Source organism: Urocitellus parryii, chromosome 10 (genome assembly GCF_045843805.1).
Source record: "Urocitellus parryii isolate mUroPar1 chromosome 10, mUroPar1.hap1, whole genome shotgun sequence".
NCBI classification, from domain to species: domain Eukaryota; kingdom Metazoa; phylum Chordata; class Mammalia; order Rodentia; family Sciuridae; genus Urocitellus; species Urocitellus parryii.
Window position 1 is genome coordinate 140,512,455 of NC_135540.1, and position 22,011 is coordinate 140,534,465.

Consider the following 22,011-nt stretch of genomic DNA (forward strand, 5'->3'; position numbering starts at 1 on the left):
CACAAAGCCAGCCCCCTTCCAGGAGATGCCCCTGCCGGGCCCTGGCCAGAACAGCTGAGGTGACCTCTGAATGAGCCTGTGAAAGGCACCACTTCCTCCAGCAGCACGGGCCCTTGGCAAGCAGAGGCACATGTTTTGCTCAGTACACAATCTGAACAACCAGACAGAGACAGTGCCCTCAGAGCTCTTGACCTCGGCTGCCTGGCTGGGGAGGAACAGGGAGCTGCCTGGGCTGCAGTCCCCAGTGTTAAAAGGCCTGACCAATAGAGGCAGCAGCCCAGGCAGCTCAGCAGGACCTTCTCGACCGACACGCAGACCCAAGGAGGACAGACGGACGCGCTCAGACCTGCCCCGAAGGCCACGGACAAAGCCACCTGGGTCTGCAGCTGAGGGCGTCCCTCTGCCCCAGCCCCAGCCTCCCTCCCTGTCACCCACTCCATGCGTCCCTCCCGCCCAGCTGGAAGGCCGCATGCACACAGACACTCGCTGGCCACCCTCCTGGGGTGCTGGTCAGGGGTCCCAGGTAGCAGCCCCCTCTCCGACCACCCATTCCACAGATCGGCCCCCCCTGTTGCTGATCCGTGTAGCCGAGTTTTGCTGCATCAAATAACCGTGTGGCCCTCTTCATCTGGCCCTTAAGCACCTGCCTCACCCCCGGCCACCGCCTGGATCCTGGGGACGCCGTCGCCATTCCCAGAAAGACTTTCCAGTCGCAGCGACTCTGGAGGTGGACATCTGGCCCTCACCCCTGGACTCATCCCGGAGTTCACACCTCGCAGGTGGCGCTGATAGCGCCGAAGGCCACAAGCTCCCCTGCTCCAGGACCCTGGCCCAGCCCTTGCTTGCTCTCAGCATCCTGCCTTGAGACGTCCCTCCCTGCGTATCCCTGCTCCCCTCCTGGCTCCACCCAGGGGACACTTCCTTCGGGAAGCCCTGGGGCTCCTCCTGGGTCAGTGCCAGTTCTGTGCCCATCTCCTGTACTCTGCCTGCTCGGGCCACTTGGCCATGGTCTGGCAGAATCCTGGAGGATAGGGGCCTGGAGCAAGAGCCTGAGACCAGCCCAGCCTCACTGCCCTGGAGGTGCTCAGGGAAGCACAGCCTGCGGGCAAGCCAGTCGGGCACCCGAGTGACCACTCAGCACTGCTGCGGCCTGGCCCACAGCCAGCCCTCCCATCTGATGCCCTGGGGGACAGGCGGCCCCATGTGTCCCGGGGGAGGGCTGCACTTACCTCGCCAGCTCCCAGGGAAGTCCTCCACCGTAGCTTGCTGACAGCCGGTCGATAAATTGTTCTGTGCGCAGTGGCAGGGCTGGCCCATCTGGCCGGTGTCCAGAGCCTCGGGGTCAGTCACTCAGAGTGGCCCAAGACCAGCTTCTGCAAGCCACATTCCTGCCTGTCCTCTCTCCTGCCCCCAAGGGCGGGTCTACAGACCAGGTGAGGAGACGGCAGGAGTCTGTCCCCCACCAGGACAAGGTGCCCAGGAATCGGCACAAGGCCGGCCCAGCGGAGACACTCCAAGGGCAGCCCTGTGAGCCGTCACTGTGGGGAAATGACTTATTCCGGAGTCACCAGGTCAGGCTGCAAAGGTGGTCTTGCCTTCCCGGGAGGGACTCCCTGGGTGGTCTCTCCGACAGGCCCAGAATGTGGGCAGAGGCAGGAGGGTGCAGTCACCCGGCATCCGAGGCTGGGGGAGCGTCCTGGAGACAGAAACGGCCACTCTGCACCCTGCTGGCCTCCTCAGCCCTGCTCAGTCCGTCCGGGCTGCTCCTCTCCCTCGCCGTCTCGCACTCCAGGCTCCAAGATAAAGGGGGATGGAGGAGCTGAAGAGGGGTCACTGCGACCCTCTGACCTGCCCACAGGGGCCTCGCTGTTGGAAACGACGGACACGGAGCACGTGGACACAGAGGGGTCAGTTACATTTCAAGACTTCAAGAAGTGACCGCAGCAGGCTTTCTGATCTGGGGCCCCAGGAGGGGCGGCAGGGGTCCCGGGGTCCCTGAGTGGCGAGACCAGCGGCATCTCCTTTGTCACTCTTTCCCAGCGCCCGGGCAGGAGCGGCACTCGCTTCACAGTTACCCCCGATGCTCACTGATACCTGGCGGCAGAGCCGCTGGCCATTAGGAGTGCAGGGTGGACACACGACCACTCACAGCACCCACAGCCCATGCGGAACGGACGTGAGCCCAGGAGCACCTGTCAGTGGTGCCCCAACTTTCCTGGGAAGGAACCCCCCTTTCTAGAATTGCTCTGTGGTCAGTCAGGTGACACGTGAAGGGGCGGGACTCCCTGTGCTGCCATGTTAAAACAGAATCTGGGGGCTCTGCCCATCTCCTGGGAGCCCCATTCCTCATCCTCGTCCTTCCTCGTCCTGACATGAAGATGTCCCCTCCTCCAGGAGGGAACAGTGGGCAGGTAGCCTGGCCTTTCCTGGCCGCTGACTTGTCCTCGCCAGCCCAGCAGCGCTGCCCTTCCCTTGGCCTGTGGCTCCGGCAGGGCAGCCGTGGACTGCAGAGCGGCTTATGGGCATGTGTGTGTCTCTGGTGGCTCTGTGGGGACAGGGCCAACACCGCTGGTGTCTTTCACTCCTACTGAGCTGCCCGGATCAACAGATTTGGAGCGAATGGGCTGATTAGAAGTTTCTGGTTTCTTTAGTGTTTTCATGTAAAATGTATAATTACTAGAGGAGGGAACACCTTCGAAAACATGGGGGGGACGGGGAGGGCCCGGGGGCAGAAAGTGAGAGTGTCTCCCTGGTGGAGCCGTGGCTGCCAGACCTCGCTGGCCCACGGCCTCCGCACCGCTGCGGCTCGGCTGGGTGGCCCTCCTGGAGCCGCAGTGGGCACTGGAGGACGTCCTTCAGCCCCTGCCCTTGTCCCCCTGGCCACAGCCAGCCAGCTATGGTCTCCAAATGTCTCCAATGTGGTCACACTTTGCCGTGGGGATGAAGGTGCCCGGCTGAGAAGCAGGGCCTGGCGCGGGGGGTGGCGATGGCTGGCCTCTGCTGCCAGACTCCTCGACACTCCCAGGCACGGCACGGCTTTCCTCCCAAGCCTGATGGGGAACACAAGTCCCCACGCCAAAGGCAAAACCACTTGCCACTAAATGAGAGCTCTGATTGCCACCAATTTCTTAAAGCACCCTCGGAAGGTTCTGCTTCAAATATTTATGGAGTCTATGAAAAGCCCCGGAGAAGGAGTGCTTCTATTAAATTCCTAACTGCAGCGGTGATTTATTGACCTGGGAACTGCCGCAAATGCTTTGTCTGAGCTCTTGGTGAAGAGCCAGGATCCTTGCCGGGCTCAGGACCTCCGAGGCTGGCAGAAGGCTGTGGGCATGGGGGCCAGGATGGGGCTCTCCTCCTGGTTCCACGGTGACCACTGCTGGCCCAGGTCCAGGATCCAGGGTGGGCCCCGAGGGCAGAGGCAGCTGGGGGCAAGAGCAGAGAGAAATGGTCTCCCCACAACGTGTTCATAAAAGCCCCTCAGACTACGCCTTCTCTCCAAGGCAGAGGTGACAAAGATGACCAGCTCCCACTGAGCATTCTGCACCTGGGCCCGGTGTCCCTCACCTTCTATTGCAGGGTGTGGCTGAGGAAGCCAGGGTGGGGGTGGGGGAGCCTGTCACACGCGCCATCCAGCAGGTGCCCGCCAGTACAACTGCTGCTGGCCCTACTGAGTGGAATCCTCAATAGGCTTCTTGTCCCAGAGACAAGGGAAAACCAGTTTCCCGTCTGTTCTTCAGATGCCCTCCTCAGGGGCAGCTCCTGCAGGGCCCCAGAACATGCCACCACAGTAAACGCCCCCAGCAGGCTGTCACCAGGCCCCACACCCACCGGAAACGGGCCTGGTTTAAAGACCCCCAGCACCTGTCTAAGTGCTGGGACTGACGTGGGTGTCGTCCACCCCAGGCCCTTGGAGGCCGACTCCCCTCCCTCTGAACATCCTCGGCCAGCTGCGAGGCGCAGGTGCTGTCCACCAGGAAGCGCACCCCACGTCCTCCGAGCAGCTCCTCCCAGGAAAGACAGGAAGTGACCTCGATGGGCAGCAGGTGCACCTGCCTCCTTCCCCTTCGCTGGGGTGTGGGGCGGTTCTGCGCCTCCCAGCCCGGCCCCCAGGATGGAGCAAGCAGCAAGCTCCTCGGCTCGCAGGAGAAGGGGGCAACCGTGGCTGTGCCCACTCAGTGCTGTCTGCCTGAGGAGGAAGCTGGCAGCAGAGGAGCCCTGAGCTCTGTGCCTCCCCAGGTGCCAGGGACAGTGGCCACCACCCCCAGGGGCACCCACAGTGGGCGAGGCATACAATGCACAATCCCGCTGCAGAGCTGGAGGGAAGGCGCACACATGGGCAAGACGGGCACCCAGGAGGGGGGCGGCGGCTGCACAGGGAGTGGGGAGGCTGAGCCAGGGAGGAGGAGGAGCAGGTTCTACCAGGTGTCAAGAACCACAGAGCAGTGCCACAGGAGCCCCCGTGGAGGCAACCCCAGCTTGCGCTTCACCTCGTCTTGATGATAATGACACTTTAAAGCATTCAGCGCTACCTTATTCTGTAGGGAAAGAATACTCTAATAATTTCCTATGGCCTGGTTGACCGTGACCTGGGACAGTGACTGAGCTCTTAGGATTTGCCATGATAACACACTCCATGTTGATCTGTTTGACCTACACTAAAAATAAAAAATAAAAACAACACAAGGAAGTATAATTACCCCACACACAGATGAAGAAGAAGAGACCCAGAGAGGCTAAGTGATTTGTCCAAGGCTATACAGCTAAGGAAGCTGAGCCAAGACTCAAACCCAGACCAGGTGGCTCCAGAGCTGCGTGGCTCCCCACAGCTGTCTACTGCTGAAGCCGGACGCGGTCCTGAGGGTGACCAGGGTCAGGCTGTGTAGACTTTGGAGGGTGAGCCAGCCTCGCAGGCTGCAGGCTTTCCAGCCTGTGGGGAGGTGTGTGTTCTCAGCCCTCCTACCTCTTCTTCCTCTTTCCCCAAGCTCAGCCACATGACTGTGACCTGTGACAAATTTAGCTGCTACCCTTCAATACTCCGTGACCTGCTTTTCCTTGTAGGCCAGGATCCCCTGGTGTGGTCACTAACTCGTCCCTTCTCACCCAGGAGGCCCTTCCCAAGACAGCCTGGCATGTGGCCCACAGTCTGTTCCTGCCCAGGGCAGGGAACTCTGTTCCCAGCTGCCCGTGACAATGACCAGGACCTAGAGCAAAGCCTGACCTGCCATGCTGGGGACAGGCGCGGTGCCCAGGGCCTCCTAGGGAAAGAGCCCAGCCTGCACCTTGCAGGTGGCGAAGGCCTCCCAGGGCCAGGCAGCCTGCCACCCTGAGGCTGACATTGTCATCTAGCCACCAGCAAACCCAGGTCCCCGTGCTCGGGACAGATTCCATCACCAGATCTCCACCCCGGGTGGTGGTGCTGAAGCAGGACCAGAACAGCTGAGAGGCGTGGACCCCAGGGCCCTGGGGGGCACCACAGCCTCCTGCCCTCCCGCACGCTGGCCTGTGTCCTTGAGCCCTCTCTGTGGGTTTCTGCCCTGTGTCCCTGAGAACAGGTTCTTCCCCACCCTGGGCTCCAGGGCAGACCTTTAGCCAGGGCCTAGTTTGGGGCCAGCCTGGCACCTTGGACTGGCCTCCTCTGTGCACCCCTCCCTCAGGGCAAGGGGGGCTGGGGCTCCCTTCACCTCCTGGCACCTCTCTGCTCCCTGGTGCCCCTGCTGCGGCCACCCTGGATGGCCTGCCATCCCCCACCTGCTCACCCGCCCGTCTTGCCTGCAGCGCCTTCTGTGGATAACGCAGGGCAAACCCAGTCAGAGGGGATCTTCTACGGGAAGACCAAGGTGGAAAGAAGTTCTTACTATTAGCTGATGATCAGCCTGAACCAAGAACTCAAGTGCAGTCCACCCCTCAGAAAAAGAAGACCTCTACGGAGGTAGCAATAGCTACCCTTGAGGGTGCTTCTCCTGTAATAAATACTGAAATGCACAAGGTCATCCAATTGTCCCAAAGACCCTGAGAGCTAAGGATTGCTGTCTTTGTTTTTTATATAAAAAATTGACCATAGGGACAGGAAAGACACCACAGGATTAAAAGATGGGAAAAGTCAATACCAGCAGGCTGGAGTAAAAAGATGAGGCGCACACAGCTCTGTTCAGCAGCTCGGCCGCCTCCTCCACCCAGAGACGGATCAACATCCCGCTGAACTAGCAAGGGCCGGGCTGAGATTCAAACTCAGATCTCCAGGCCCCAGAGCTCACAAGTTAAGTAGGTGCTGCCCCAGAAGTGCCCCACTAGGGTATTTTGGACCAAACCCGCCATAAGTAGAACTAGGAAATCTAGACACAATGTAACCGATCGTGGGTTTGAAATGACCTGGGAGCTACTGAGGCCGTGGGAATATGAGGTGCTGAAATGGAAAGCAGGAGAGGAGACAGCAGGGCACCAAGGTCCCTTGTCCCCTCGGGCGAGGGCAGAGGGCAGAGCCTCCTGGTGAGCCAGACGGCTGAGGGGTGTGGGGTGACGGGAGCTCCCAGCAGCCCAGGGTGGATGGGGCCAGGGGAGGACCCTGACAGCACCATGGCTTTCGTGCCCCAGGAGTTGGAGTGAAGGGGACAGGGCAGAGAGACCCGGGACTGGGACTCCTCTTGGAATCAGTCTGGTGTGAGGGCTGAGTGCCAGGCCCACCCTGTTAGAGCAAAGAGGAGTCCTCTGTGGGTGCAGACACCGTCGGGCAGAACCTCAAATGAGGGCTCCAGGTTTCCGTGCATGACCCAGCTCGCATTAGAAAATAACAAGGCGGTCCTGGCCTGGTGGCACCCAGGGCTCGGGAGGCTGAGGCAGGAGGATCGCGAGTTCAAAGTCAGCCTCAGCAAAAGTGAGGCACTAAACAACCCAGTAAACCCTATCTCTAAAAAAAAAATACAGAAAAGGGCTCAGGATGTGGCTCAGTGGTCATTTACCCCTGAGGTCAAATCCTGGTAACCCCCAAAAACAAAAACAAGGTGTAAAGCACACAATTTGACCAAAACCAAACATTTAAAAGTGGACAACAGAAAGCGACTAGGACGGGAAACCAGGGACCCTTGGGGTATTGGTTCGGTTTTATTTCCTGACCTACGGTGGCATTATAGAAATGTAGCACTTGGAAAATAATTGCACTTTGATAATTGCACTAGATTTTCAATAAACAACAAAATTACAAAAGTAGGTGACTGTTGTCCTCTCACCTTTGGCGAATCCAGCCGAGCTGTCGGTGCTGGCCACTCAGCCTTGGGAAAAGGCCAGGAGTCTGAGCGCCACGGGCTTTGGAGGACACCGTCTGTTTCAGAACTCGGCAGCTGTTCCTGAACTAGAAGGGATGGTCTCAGTCAAGCCTCGGCCCCGGGATCTGCTTCAGAAGCACAGTCTCTGAGTCCCAGGATAACGTCCTTCATTCTCCCACTGTCCCTGGCCATTCCAGGTCCCCACCGCCACGGCAGAGGCCCTTGAACTTGAGTGTCATGCCCCTCCTAAGACTGTCCCTGCCTGGTGGCTGCCTCCCCCTGCTGGCCACAGCCCGCAGTGCAGCATCCACCCAGCCAGCTCCCCGCAGGGAGGATGGCACCCTCCAGACACCTGCCCAGACACCTCTCCATCCATCAACTTGAAAGATGAGGAAGCTGAGCCAGAGGAGGGAGGGGACTTCCCTGAGGCTGCAGGGAAAGTTGGAGTAAGTGGGGCGCTGGGACCAGCTAGAACCTGTACCTCTCCAGGGTGAAGACTGTACCGACCCAGGCTGCTGGGAAAGAGAGCAGACACAGAGGGCAGCCCCCTCCCATAGATTTGGGCTGAAAAGACGCATTCCCCGTTCTTTTTCCTTCCTCTCGTGTGTCTATACTCTGCTAGGTGTAGGGCACCAAAAGGGAAGACCACAGTATCCTCCTTTTGAAGACAGGAGTCTGCAGCTCAGAGAGGCTAATTAACTCATCCCAGATCACATGAACAGACTTGAAGAGAGCGAGTTAGTCTTCGGGTAACACCATTTCCACACTCGCCTGCTAGCAACAAGCCTAAACAAATCTGTGAGCTCCACCTCCTCCCGTGCTACTGGTGAGTCCTGCCCCATCCCCACCTGATAGTAAGCACCACTAAAGGCTCAGGGAAATTTTGTCTGTTCAGGTAGCATCTTAATTTCTTGATAAAAAACAACAGAAAAGCCACTCAGGCTGCCCTAACTCTGAGCAGCTGTGGCTGCCAATCACGTGCGGGTGTGTGTGCCCTCCACCTGTGGTCACAGAGTGCTCCGGGTGCCGTCTTGCTTCCCTTTAGTAGAATATTGCAGCCCTCACGCCCCCACCGGGTACCCTTCAGCGCCTCTAGTGAAGGAGGTGAGTCACTGAGGATGCTGAGACAGCCTGCTGAGGGAAGCCCCCTTCACCCTGTGGGTGCACCCCGTGGATTCTCCCCTCAGCCCCTTCACCCTGTGGGTGCACCCCGTGGATTCTCCCCTCAGCCCCTTCACCCTGTGGGTGCACCCCGTGGATTCTCCCCTCAGCCCCTTCACCCTGTGGGTGCACCCCGTGGATTCTCCCCTCAGCCCCTTCACCCTGTGGGTGCACCCCGTGGATTCTCCCCTCAGCCCCTTCACCCTGTGGGTGCACCCCATGGATTCCCACACAGACAACTATGCACTTGGAGTGAATTTCAGGGCCAAGGAGGGAAATGACACTTATGGTGAATCTCCAGGGCTGGGGCTCTTCTGGATGCTTCCACTGTGTTCTTAACTGTGTGAAGGGCAGGCCAAGTGTCCAAGGAGAGGGAGGGGTGGGCTCACGCCTTCAATATTGTGAACCTGACAGTGGACAGACCCTTCCCACTCCACCGACGGTCCTGCTGGCCAGGATTTTTTTCCTGCATACACAGATTCATTGCAAACTGCACTGACCTCTTACAGCTGCTGTCCCCTGGGAGCCGACGTCCAGGTGGTGGCTTGTCTAGAAGAAAAGATACCCGAGTGGTCATTCTGGTACAGGACAGAAAGCCTTGCTCAGAAACCCAAAGCCAGGGCTCTTAGGGCAGTTGCCCGCCCCGCACAGAGTCTGGGGTGGCATCAGCTCTGCTGGAGGAGGCGGCAGGCACCTCCCTCCCTGCTCCCAGGAGACACTCACAAGGAAACAGTTCATTTACTTATCAAATCTCCAAATGGAGCTGGTAACAAATGCTTTTATGAATCTGCCATTAAAATAAACTTTAATGTGGACTTCAGCATCTCCTGGGGCCCCTGATTCTGTCCCATGGGGATTCCGGTGAGGCTTAGCCTGAGTCTACCTCCTTCACCCACAGCCACATGGTTCCACAGGGTCTATAAGAGGGGAAGCAGTGGCCACTCAGCAGGTCACCCCGGTAGCCCCCAGTCAGTGGAACGAGACAACCGTGGGATCCTCAGGGCAGACTGCAGCTGGCTCCAGACCAGCAGCCCAGACCCTGCTTCCCCTGGGGTGTCTGGTGGAGCATTGGCCTGCAGGACGGAGCCCTGATGTCCCCTCCCCTCTCCACTTCAACACCCGTCCAGAGCCCCCTGTGTGCTGGCCCAGCTCAGCCCCTGCCTGGAAGCCCCACGCTCCCTGGGGACCTTCTGAGTGTGTCAGGCCCTGAGTGGCCAGTCCCTCCCTGTGCGGCCCTCCCTGCCAGCTCCTGGCACAGCTCGGCCACTCGCCTCTCACAGAGCCCAGACCAGGCAGCAGCCAGAACTCACACAGACTGACCAACCCCCAGGGCATGGACGCTGCTCAGCTTGACACCCCAAGCCCACCGCTGTGCCTGGGGAAACCTCTGCTGGCCCATGCTTGGAGCACAGAGGGTGCCTAACCTACGGGGCTCCAGGTCGATAGGAACTCAGTGGGCACCATCCTGAGACCTTGGCTCTTCTCCAGGAGGGGCCGCCGTGGCCCCTGGGCTCTCAGGCAGGCCATCATGGGGGGGGGGGGTGGGGACCGCAGCCTCTGCCTGTGGCCCACTGCGCCTGGGCGGTCAGGCCTGTCCACTGCTTGTCAGTCTGTGGTTTTTCGACAGTGGCTCGTGGGCAGAGCACCACTCCAGCAGGGAAGCCTGGACTCCCTTCCGCCCCTGGGACGCGGCTATCTTCAAGCACATGAACTTGCAGGCCCTGCCTCTGTAGCTGCAGGTTCCCAGCCCTCAGGACCCCCCCAGCTGTCCAGCTGGAACGTCTTTGCTCCTCCCAGGCCTGGTCCAGAGCTTCCTCCTCCAGGGCACAGCCCCACCTGGCCCCGGCTCTGCTCATCACGGCTGCTCCCAACCACTGCCCTCGCTGACTCGGGGTCAGAGCCAGGCACCCTCCCCAGGTGACGACTCCTCCCCTGTGACAACGAGGTTCCATTTGCCTTCACATCCCCAGAAAAGCTGCACATGCACTAAACTGGCTGCTGCGGCTCTGCATTCTGATGGGCCAGACAGGCACACGACTCCTGCCGACGGGGGCATCCCAGGCCCAACCCAGCTCTGCAGTTACAAGTTCCGGGAGCTCGGCTGAGTCGGGGAGCTCTCCCAACCCACCTCCTACCCCGGGTTGCAGGGCAGGCCCCTGGCCTCCATGTAAGTCCTGCTGAAGGGAGAGAGGAGCCCCCAGAGCTCCAGAGAGCAGGGCCAGCAGAGCTGGTGTTGCTCTCCGCTGCCACGGCGGTGCCCACAGAGCTTTCCAGGAACAATCCTCAACGGCAGGAGCCAAGGAGAAAACCTTTGCCTGAGCCCTTGGAGACCGGGCTGCGGTCGCCGGCTTCATGACTGCAGGGAGCTCAGGACTTTGAGGGGTTGCTCCATCATCCCAGTCTCCACACTCCTCTCCCAATGAGGCCCTGGTTCTGAGGCCACATGGGTCTCCCTGACTGTGCCCACTAGGAAACAAGGTGTTCCCAGGAGGCAGGGGGACAGGGCCAGCAGCTCCCGACCAGGTCACCCTGTGTTTTGCCGAGTCCAGCCAGGGTCCCGGCCTCCCCAGGGCAGGGACACTGTTTTGATTTGAAGGTCACTGGTGGCTGTGACAGGTGCTGCTCTGAGCATTTGACATGGGTCTCATTCAAACCTCACAGAGTTCTGGTGAGGACGGTGACCTCTACCTGGCCTAAGAAAACAGGTGGCTTACAGAGCAAAGGAACAGCACAAGGTCACAGCTTCTGCAGGATCTTGGCATGTTCACATGCAGGTGGCTCTGTGCCTGGAGAGAGGACAGCAAGCTTCACACCCCAGGAGCACAGGAGGCTGGGGGCGGGCCAGCTTGTCAGCTCCTCTACTGGACCCTCTGTCTGTCATGCAAGCCCCAAGCCAGAGCTGGGACAAGGTCACCCAGGTGGGAGCAGGGATGAGCTGCCACGCTAGCCAGGGCCCACTCCCAGGTGAGCCCTGCGCTCTTCCCACCTCCTGTGGCATCCAGGCTCCTGCCTCCCAGGTCACCAGGAGGGGACAATATAACCAGGTACAAACAAAAAAGGGTGTCACATTTGGCATGTGAATGTCCAAAACTTGAGTCTAAGTGAAAGCTAGAAAAACAGATTCCCCTGGGGCCGAGGTATAGAGAGGAGGGGAGGACAGGAAAGAGGCCCAGGAGCTGCCCAAGAGCTGCCCACTCAAGGTGAACGTGAAGGAGGGTGGAATTCACCCCCAGAGTGGTTTCAGGGGTGCAAGAACAGAGGAAACCTACGGTCCCCTTGTTCCATCTCCACCTGAAACCAAGGAGTTGGCAAGACCCTGGTGTTGTCAGCGCTCAGAGGGGACCTCATGGAATTGACCCCAGATAGCCAGAGCTGGAGAGGACCAGCAGAGCTGGAGAAGGAGACTCGGGCGATGCAGCAACCTGGGATGCTGCTGACCAGAGACGTGGGGGGACAGCCGTCAGCAGATGGCAGCACAGGTGGGCAACAGTGGTCAGGTGCTGGAAGGAGGGGTGTGGGTGCTGGACCAACTGAGGCTCAGATTCCACCCCCACCCAAACCAGGGAGAGAGGAGGAAAGGGAGAGAGAAAGTGCAGCAGGGGAGGTGCCTGCTGGCCCGGCCAGGCAGCCATGATTCAGGCCACACATCTCGTAAGGACAGAGCTCCAATAGCCTACCACCCTGTCATGTGGCCTTGACAGGTCATTGAAAAACCTCCCTCCCAAGGGAGGGGCCAGAAAAGGTGAGCCACCCAGCACTCTGGGCACCCCAGGGCTCGGCGCCTCCAGGGATGCCCATGGAAGACCTACCTAGAGGCCCACACGCCCTCCAGCCCCAGCCCTGGGAGCCAGGAGACACCCTCTGTGCTCTGGCACATCCCACCCTGAGTCTACCAGTGACTCCCCAGCTGCAGGCAGCCCTCCTGGGCTCTCAGCCAGAGCCAAGGCCTCCATCAGGAATTCCCTCTGTGTCCTCTCTAAGGACAGTTCTTGCCCATAAAACAAGGTGCTCTGCACCCACTTCCTGGGCAGCTGCCAGCCGCAGCAAGGGGCTCAGGCTCCCCGGGGCTCTGCTCGACTGCCTGGCCTCAGGCCTTCCCGGCCTGGACCACTGGCACTGCACCCTGCAGGGCCTGCTCCTCTGAGGGCAGTGGCCAGCCACACCCTTGCGTGGTCTTCCCCAAACCACTCCCACCCACCCAACTCCTCCAGCAGCTTCCCCTCAGTGAAGAACTAAGTGCAGATGCGCCTGCAGGGTGGTCAGGGCCATGTTCTCCCTCTTCTGTGACCTCCCTCCTGGGCAATCTCCTTGTGTCCGGCCTCCACCATAGGCCTCCTCTGGGGATCTTCTTCTCCTTTTCCTCCTCCTCCTCTTCCTCCTCCTCCTCCTTCTTCCTGCCTATACCAGGACAGATTCTGCATACTGAAGCCTGGCCTTCCAGCCCCAAGAGGGACTGCCCCCCCGAGGGCTTGGTAGGTGCCAGACCCAGACCTGCTGCCCAGTTCCCTGAGCCCTGCCCAGCAACAATCACCCAGCCTGCCCTGGGGCAGTCCTTGCAGAGCCCTGCAGATTCCCACGGCCATGTTCAAGCCCAGCTCCTTCTCTGCATATACGGAGGCTGAGTTAGATGGCGACTTAGAGGTGTGTGTCTTTGAGCAAGGCTGGCACCCCCTTGAGCCTTTTGAGAGGAATAACAGTGATGTCCTGGTGTGGCCAGCATGATCTGTAAGTGTCCTCTGCCAGGGTCACAGAGCTAGACAGTGGCAGAGCTAAGAAGTTCAGGAACCCCAGGCCCTGGCATCTGCCCACACAAGGACCAGGCTCTGACCCATGCAAGGCTTCAGCACCTTTCTTTCGAGCAGCTGAACTATCCCCATTTTACAGATGAGAAAGTGAAGGCTCAGAGAACACCCTGTGTGAGCTGGCACCCGTCTGAACCCGGGCACGTTTCTTTCCCAATGCTCACCATGAGGCACGGTCACCCCTCCCTGGTCCGTGTGCAGGTGTTGGCCTGTCTGGTCTCCACTTCTCCCCAGGACCTGCATCAGGCCTAGCTCAGGCCAGTAGGTGCTCAGTAAGTGCGTGGCATGAAACCGCAGAGCCAGGTTTTGGGTTTGCAGACCATGCACTTGGGGGTGTCCTCTGAATAGTGCCAGATGGATCAGGAAGGACAAAAGCCACCTCAACAGAGGGAGTGAGGCTGGGCTCAGTCAAGACTGGACAGGAATGCAGAGGCCAGCGCAGCTGACATTGTGGAAATTGACAGTGTCCTCTCAAAGGACTGGATCCTGGCTGGGGGGAGGCCCGTCCAGCCCAGGACAATATCCTCACAGGAAATGGAGGCATCAGGCCAGTGACAGCAGCACGCTCCCTGTTCTCATTCCAGGCTCCCAAGTGACCTTCTGCCTGTAAACAGTTACCAACTAGCAAATGAACACACTGGTTATGAATTTGACTTTCTGGATAACTAGAGGAAAAGAATGTGCTGACGTATTTATCCATCGCCTGCACCTCGCCTGCAAGATACTTCAGCCTGCAACAAATCCCAGCACATGTCACAAATAAATACAATGATTCAAAAAATACTTGAACTTCTGCTAAAGTTCATTTTCCTAGATAATTAACTAATCAGTTAATGCTCCGACTTATGCCTCCGTGTCTGGGCTCAGTCCTCGTCAGTCAGCCTGGCCGATCCCAGTGAACATTTTGGATGTCGTTGCTGGGCCTGCAGACTAAGGGGAAGTGGGGCCCTTGCTGCTACACGCCTGCTCTGCAGACAGTCAGCGGCCCCCCAGGGTCACACCTGCTGCATTCCACACTTCCTGGAACTTTGCTTCAGTTCTGCCTCACTCGACACAGTTATTAGGCCCTGCTGAGTGCCAGGGACTATGTCAGGCACTTCACGATTCTACCCTCTTTCCTCATCCCTATGCCAGCTCCGAAGAGCATGAACTTTGGGGCAGAGAAGAGCACTAGACCTGGAGTCCGGGCTCTGCATTCAAACTCTGGCTCTGCACCACGTCACCGAGGCCCTAGGCAGGCCTGGTGGGCCCCAGGTCTCCATCTCCTGGGCCGCGCAGTGGTTTGGCCTGGGGGGCATCTAGGACTCTCGGAGTCGGGGTGGGGTAAGGAAGGGATGGAGAAGACAGTGTGCTGGGGCAGAGCCAGGGGCACCAGGAGGAGCCTCTGCATGGGTGGTGCAGCCAGGAAGCCCTGCAGCCAGGGCTGGAGCAAGAGCAGCCAGGGGGCACCTCCCACTGTGGACTGCAAGAGCTGCGCTTTGTCCTCGCACCATCAGGAGCAGAACTAGACTGGTGGGGGCGTAGCTGGCTTGTCCCCAGGAACGGGGCCGCATGTGTGTGCGTGGGAAGACCTGGCTGAGCACTCATGGGCACCCAAGATGCTGCTGTTCAGCTGCAGGCAGAGCCCAGAAAGGGCCTCCTCTGGACCTGGACCAGTGAGAACTGGTGCCCCTCACCCCGTGAGCTGTGGTGAGACTCCTGAACTGACGGCCTCAGTCTCCGCTTCTGTTGACCCTCAGGACAGGAGACCCTCATCTGTCTCACTAGCTCATCACTCAACAAAAACCCCGAGCAGCTTCTCGGTGCCAGGGGAGTGCTACAGAGTGTCTCTGTCCCAGCCAAGAGGTGCCAAGGAACTTCTCAGGCAACATGGGGAGTATCCCCTACATGTGCCACATCACACAAGTCACATGCAAGGAGGACAGAGAGGGGGTGTGGCTAATTGTGGTCCTGAAGATTCAAGACCACTGCCTGGGCAAGGACTCACGGGATGTCCTTGAAGGATAGATGGAGGCTGCTGATGGACCATGTCTCCTGTAGGAGGTGGCAGGGCCAAGGCCCAGAGTCACGGTGTACAGCAGTCACATGGGTGGCATGACATCATGATGTGGGACTGAGCTATGATCCCTCTTTGGGTCCATCCCGTGCACTGTGCCATGGGCACTTTCAGGGTAAAAGACTGCCAGGTGCACCTGCCTACCATCCCAGAGCCCAGGCACTGGCCCAGGGGAACAGCCAGGTGGAGTTGGAGGGAGGCAGAGGACGGGGCTGGCAGAGCTGGATGAACTGGGCAGGGCTGGCAGGGCTGGACAGGACTAGGCAGGGCTGGACAGGGCTGGGAAGGGCTGGACGGGACTGGGCAGGGCTGGGCAGGGCTGGGCAGGGCTGGACGGGACTGGGCAGGGCTGGATGGGGCTGGCAGGGCTGATCGAACTGGCAGGGCTGGATGGACTGGCAGGACTGGACGGGGCTGGGCAGAGCTGGTCAGGGCTGAGCAGGGCTGGACGGGACTGGGCAGGGCTGGATGGACTGGCAGGACTGGATGGGGCTGGGCAGGGATAGTCGGGGCTGGACAGAGCTGGACAGGGCTGAGCAGGGCTGGACGGGGCTGGGCAGGGCTGGACAGGGCTGGGCAGGGCTGGATGGACTGGCAATGCTGGACGGGGCTGGATGGGGCTGGGCAGGGCTGGACGGGGCTGTCTGTGGGAATGTACCTCTGGGAGTCCAGTGGTCAGGAAGGCAGCAGCATACTCCGACAGTGCCACGTCGTGGACCATGTTCTGGGCCATCTCAGAGAGCAGGAGGTCAACAGGCCCGTGTCTGCCTAGCTCCCGCAGTAGCCGGGTGATGAGGTGGTTCCTCCGTAGGCACTTGTGGACCAGGGAAGCCAGCTTGGCCTGACAGGAGAGGAATGTGGGCGCAGAGCTCCCGCAGGGCTGCACAGTGGGGCTGGGGGACCTGGGCGGGCGGCTCCCTGCTTCCCACACCCAGCTCTGCCTCAGCCCAGGGCAGCAGCCCCCTGCATGCCTCCTCCATCCAGCAGCCCGGTCCCAGGGCTCCCTGCTGCCCTCCGAAGAGTCCAGGATGGAGAGCATGGACCTGGGCCCTATTGCTGAGGCCAGGCTCCCTTCCACACCTGGATGTGTCCCTCTGTGCCACGGGGCTGTCCAGGGCACCAGGAGACCTGCAGACACAGCCTCCACAGGGTGCTTGTTTGTTAAGCACAAGGGACCAGGGTCCTCGTTTAAATCAGGGGCATATGACAAATGATAAACCCAGAGGCGGGGTGGCAGCCCTGTGTTTTTGAGCTTGACAGTTTACTTTCCACGAATTCTCAGCAGGAATCACTGAGATTTCTATCTCACAGATGCACAGGTGAAGCTCAGATGGGACGGGGACTCTGGGAGGGACATGACTCAGGGACTGTGCGGCCTGCATTTCTGATTGAACAGTTGAGGAAACAGAGGCCCAAAGGGCAGAGGGCTGTTGGGGTCCTGGTGTCACCATGTTCTGCTGACGCCCAGGCTCCTCCCTGTCCACCCGCCCAGAGACCAGAGGGAAGAACAGACCCTCCCATCCTTCCCAATCCAGGCCCAGATCGGAGGTGTCACCCTAGCCAGCTTCCAGGCCCCCAGCAGAGAACACGGAAGCCCGCAGGCCACAGAGCCTTCTTAGGAATTTGTCCCAGAGGCTCACATCAGGATGGGTGGGGACACTCCAAGGAAAATGCATGTCAGTGTTCCTGTGCAACAACAGGAGAGGCAGCAAAGCCACCAGCAGGGCACTTTGAACTGAGGCCCTGGAGCACTCTCCACCGCCAGGGCCTGGAGGGTAGGTCACAGTGCCTGGCACCTTCTGGGTCATGCCACCAGGCAGGACCCAAGCATGTGGGTCACTTGGCTGATGAAGGTGGCTGATCTCAGGCGTGGGAGGAAATATGTGGAACGCTATCTCCAAACAGTGACATGGGGGACTTTCTCTCCTTCCCCCTTCAGTTTAGCATCGGTGTTCCGGGGGAAGGGAAACACAAAGGCGGTTTGAAGGAGGCAGGTGGCGCTGACGTCACGGTCCCCTCACCTTCAGTGGGGCCACAGCCACGTCGGCCTCATGCTGCTTTCTCTGGAGCTCTTCCAGCTGTGAAGGAAGCGGTCTTGGTCACATGGTGCCCCGCTGCTGGCCATCCCCGGCCTCCCCGGGCAGTGGACTCAGCTTGACCCCTGCCTCCTCGCCCCCTTTCCTTGCATGAGGACTCGTCCAGGAACGGGGCCTCTTCCATCCCCACTGAGCGGGACCGAGGCTGTGCCCTGCAGAAGGCACTCTGCCAGGCCGCGGTCTCAGCGGCCAGCTCTGAGGCTGCTTCCGTGGGGAAGGACGCCTGGTCCCGAGGCCCTCACAGAGCCCAGAGACTTCCAGCCTGGTGGCACCACTCAGCCACTCACTGACACCCCTGCCAGTCCCTCTGCCTCGGTTTTTTCACCAACTGGGGGGATGTCACTGTCCACTCAGGGTGAGGTCTGCAGCGAGGACACTGTGGATTGAATGACAGAAAAACCGAGAGTCATCCTGGCCTCAGTGGGCACTCGGTGGATGGCAGCTCTCCTCATCACGCACGGGGCTAACCTTGGACACAGTTGCTCTGAAGCGGCCCCTGGAGAGGGGAGTCAGGACCTTCTCTCAAATTTGGTCTGGCCCATGGTGCTCAGCTCCCAATATAGCAGAAGTGACACCTGGCCTGGCCTTTGAGAGGACAGGCGTGTCCACTTTCAACCCTTTTCAGGGTAAGACACAAGGACAGGCCCAAAACAGAGGGCAGAGGTCTGGGTGTGCTGCCCCTGAGCCACCCTGCAGAGGTGCCAGGCACATGTGCATGGAGCCACCTTGGACTTTCCAGCCTAGTCCAGTGTCCAGTGAGTGACCACCGAGTAACCCCCACTTGTGCCCAGCTGAGTCCCATCTGAAATCCTGCCCCATAAGATGTGAGGCAGTGGCTATGCCTGAGCGCTTTCCAATAGTGAAAACCCAAAAAGCTACATTAGAGGTCCCCAACCTCTTCTGGCCTCTAATAGTCCTTCAGCCTCCCATGCCCACGTGCATCAGAATGTGTGTGTATGTGTGTGTGTGTGTGGGGGGGGGGGTGTGGGTGTGTGCATGTGCCTACAGAATTACACTATGCAAAAGACACGGCACTGTGTTTGTCGTTTGATGGAAAACCCTGGTGCGAGTTCCACAGGAACCCGAGCCAACCGACCTCATCCCTTTCAAACATGAGTATTCTTCCACCATGAGGCAGAAACAAACCACTTCTTTGTTTATGGGAATTTTTCTGCTTCCATTTCTTTGCTTAATAAACAAGCCTTCATGGATATTTCTATAAGCCTGTTTGGGGATACCTTTTGGAATATATGCAAAATTTCAGCTTCAAGCAGACTATCTCATATTCAAAAGGCACTTAATGATATTTGCAGGATTCCATGAGACCTTCTCCCCACCTTGGTTTAGGAAATGGCATGAGTGTGTTGCTTTGGAATGAGTGTGTGGACGTTTGCAATTAAAAAGTAAGAAGATGAGCCGTAGATGAGGAGAAACTGCCTTTCAAATCATACATCCAATTGTTCTTCAGTTCTAGTGTTTTATGGACTCCTTAGGATTTTCTACATGAAAGACTGTGCACAATTATTATGTATCAATTCATATTAATTAAAATTTGAGATAATCACAGAATCACATACAATTGTAGGACATAATGGAGAGATCCCTTGTGTGTTTTGTCCAGTTTCCTCCTCAGTAACATTTTGTAAGACTGCAGTGTAAGGTCCAATGAGGGACTGCATCAATGCCACCCCTGATCTTACTTGGGTTCCTGTGGTTTCACATGAGCATGTGCTTGGTCAATGCAATTTCACCCCATGGAGGCTGCATGTGGCCACCCCACCCTGATCCTGGCAACTGCGACAGCGCAGGAATCCTCTCCAGGCCTTTCAGAACACACCCACCCCATTCCCGTAGATCAAGGGCTTGACCTTTCTTTATGTAAACTTTAAGGCTGTGTAAAAACCATATATATGTGCATTTAAAAATTTTATTTATCAGAGGCTACTGGTTGGAGGAAGGACAGTCCCCTTCTTTTCCCTCCTTATACCGACCTATATTTAAATATCTAATAGACATTACCAAACCCCTGGGAGCAGAGTGCTCCCACGGAGGAGGTGTTGGCCCCGCCTACCTTGCCCTTGAGCTCCTCCTGCCGCTCCCGGTGTGCCCACCCCTGGTCTCTGAGCTGGCACTTCAGGGTCTGCACCTGGTGACGGAGCCGCTGGACACACAGCCTGGGGTCCTCTTCAGATGCCTCGGCCTCTGTGTCCTGGAGCTACGGAAGGCACAGATCTGGATGAACTTAGGTTCTCGGGTACATTCCCCCCACTTTATGTGGTCTACCTATATTTTCCTCATAGAAAGAATAAATAGAACTTAGAAATAAGGGGACAAATATTTTAAAAAACCCCAATCCCACCAGCCAGCAGAATGGTGGGTACCGGCCCTGCTCCTCCATGCCTTTCCACTGTCCCTCCTGTCCACGGTGAGTGCAAGGCTCACACTGGGGTCCCGAGGAGTGTCGGGAGGGTCCAGGGAACCCCAGAACAACAACCGAGAACATTATTCTGAAAAACATGCCACGTGCCGTTTGTTGAGCCACAGTCTGCTTTCATAGTGGTCCCTGGCCACTATCCTCAAAAGAGAGTCCCATGGATGGAATTTCACGTCCAAGTCAAATCATCAGACACTGAATCTATTAAAGCTTCATGTCTTTATATAAAACAGAAAATGCTGGCTTCCATGAGCTCACCCTTCTTGGACAGAGCATGAGGGCCACCCTTTCCCCTGGCTGCAAAGGACCTGTGGGAGGACACAGCCCTGTAGGAAGTGGGCTAAACAAGGGACACCCCCCCATATGGTCCTGGATTCTAAGTCCCGATTATTAGAATAACTTACACCCACGTACAGACTCGAGTTTCTATGTGTTCCCACGCACCCACAGATTTTTCCTTCATGAAAGCTAGTAAGCAACACGTGTCCTCGACTTTTCTCCCTTAACTCCAGGCCCCGAGATTTCCCCTATGGCCAAATGCTGCTGAAAATGCTATTGTCAGGATGTGGGAGGCCTTCTGTGGCCGTGCTGGGTGCTGGGGTTGTTCTAACATTGAACAGGCCTCTGGATTCTTCCCTAGGATCATAGGAGGGGAGCTTCCAGGTCGAAGGGTGGGGCATCGGTCAGCTCAGGGTACACCAGGGTGGCTCAGGAAGGAGCAGCAGCCAGCAGCAGCCAGCAGCAGCCAGCAGCAAGAAACGCCCTTCCCTGGCCCGTGGCAGTCCACCTGGACCTAGAGCAGTCGTGTGGGAGGCTTAAGGCCCACGAAGCTCCATCTGCCACCATTCCTGACCCAGTGGGAACGGTGGGAGGGGATCCCGAGCTCTTCTGTTGGGCAACGAGAGAGGAGAGGGGAGAAGGGCCAGCAGGCAGTCCACCGTGGGTCCATGGCTGACGGGCCTCTCCGTGTGAACTGGGTCCACAGGAGCAGAATGGGATGTTGTTTTTTAATTAACAGAAATTCACGCTGCGTGGGCCTGAGATTCGCAGGCTGGGCCCTGTCAAGAACAGATGGGTGCTCCGAATGCTGCCGTCCAATTCAGCTCCAAGACTTCAAAACAACTTGGCCTTTGGGAAGTTGGTGTCTCACTGTTGCCTCCCCCCTCTGCCAGTGACTTGGACAAGGGCTTTGTCCCCACAGGTCCTAGGAAAGTGTGCACAGCAACCTCTCAAGAGAATGAGGGTCAGGGCCTGGCTGCATGTCACCCAGCTTGCTCTATAGGGCAGACATGTGAGCTACGCTCTGATTGTGCACTGAGCTTGCCTTGGGGACAGTGGTGACTTGTCCCTCAAGGAACTCTGGCAGGTGGAGAGACTGATACAGACACAAGCAATTAACACAGTGTGGTAAAGGGCAACCCAACCGGAGGCTTCAGAAGCCTGCAGGAGGCTGAGCACCAAGGTCCACAGTAGGGCAATGCCTGGGCCCCATTCCCACAGTGTCAAAGCTCCCACTGGGACTGGCTGCAAGCCACCCAGACGACGCAGTGAACACAGAGAGAGAGAGAGGTGGGCATGAGTCAGCTCCAACACCCTCTTCCCCTAGCCCAGGCCGGGGGTTGCCCCCCAAAATGAGCCCTAAGGGTAGGCAGCAGTTGCTAGGAGGAAGCTGGGGTGCAGAGAGGGCAGGTGAGGGATGCAGAGAATCCAGGCTGGTGGCCCTGGGAGTGCAGTGGGCAGAGCTGAAGCTTCTAGAGCCTAGGGCCAGGGCATTGCTCATGTGAGTGGCTGGCTTTCGTACCTAGCGTGACAGTAGCCTCAGGAGGGTTTTGGGCCCAAGAGTGGCATGGCCAGGCTTGAGACTAAGGGTGACAGAAAGGGGGACTTTCTTCACCCCTTCCTCTGTCCAACTCCAGTCCCACGGATTCTACTCTTAGTTACTGACCCAGGTTCTCAGCTGCTACGCCTCTTGTCTACAGAGCCCAGACTCCTTCTGTCCACTGCTTCCCACAGCCCACTGTCCCCTCTCCTCGCAGCAGTCACTTTTCATGCCTTGGGTCCTGTTGTTCTCCTGCTCAAAATCCCACTGTATTTAGAATGGTCAGCGGGAGCCTAGCAGCCTCCTGGGATCCTTCTTGGGAGGTTTCTCCAACTTCGCCTCCTCCCAGCCTCGGTTGGTCCACGGTGGCCCAGTCGCACC

At 58.3% G+C, this 22,011-nt stretch overlaps 1 protein-coding gene across 1 annotated transcript in view; it reads right to left on the reverse strand.

Annotated features, from left to right (window-relative positions):
* Positions 1-22,011, reverse strand: part of C10H4orf50 (chromosome 10 C4orf50 homolog) — a 71,614-nt gene that overhangs the window by 23,601 nt on the left and 26,002 nt on the right. The window contains exons 7-11 of the mRNA XM_077803142.1: positions 19,449-19,592; positions 17,303-17,359; positions 15,940-16,122; positions 8,924-8,972; positions 7,227-7,348 (exon numbers count right to left, since the gene is read on the reverse strand). Of these exons, the coding sequence (XP_077659268.1) occupies positions 7,227-7,348; positions 8,924-8,972; positions 15,940-16,122; positions 17,303-17,359; positions 19,449-19,592 (555 nt within the window). The remainder of the gene's footprint in view (positions 1-7,226; positions 7,349-8,923; positions 8,973-15,939; positions 16,123-17,302; positions 17,360-19,448; positions 19,593-22,011) is intronic.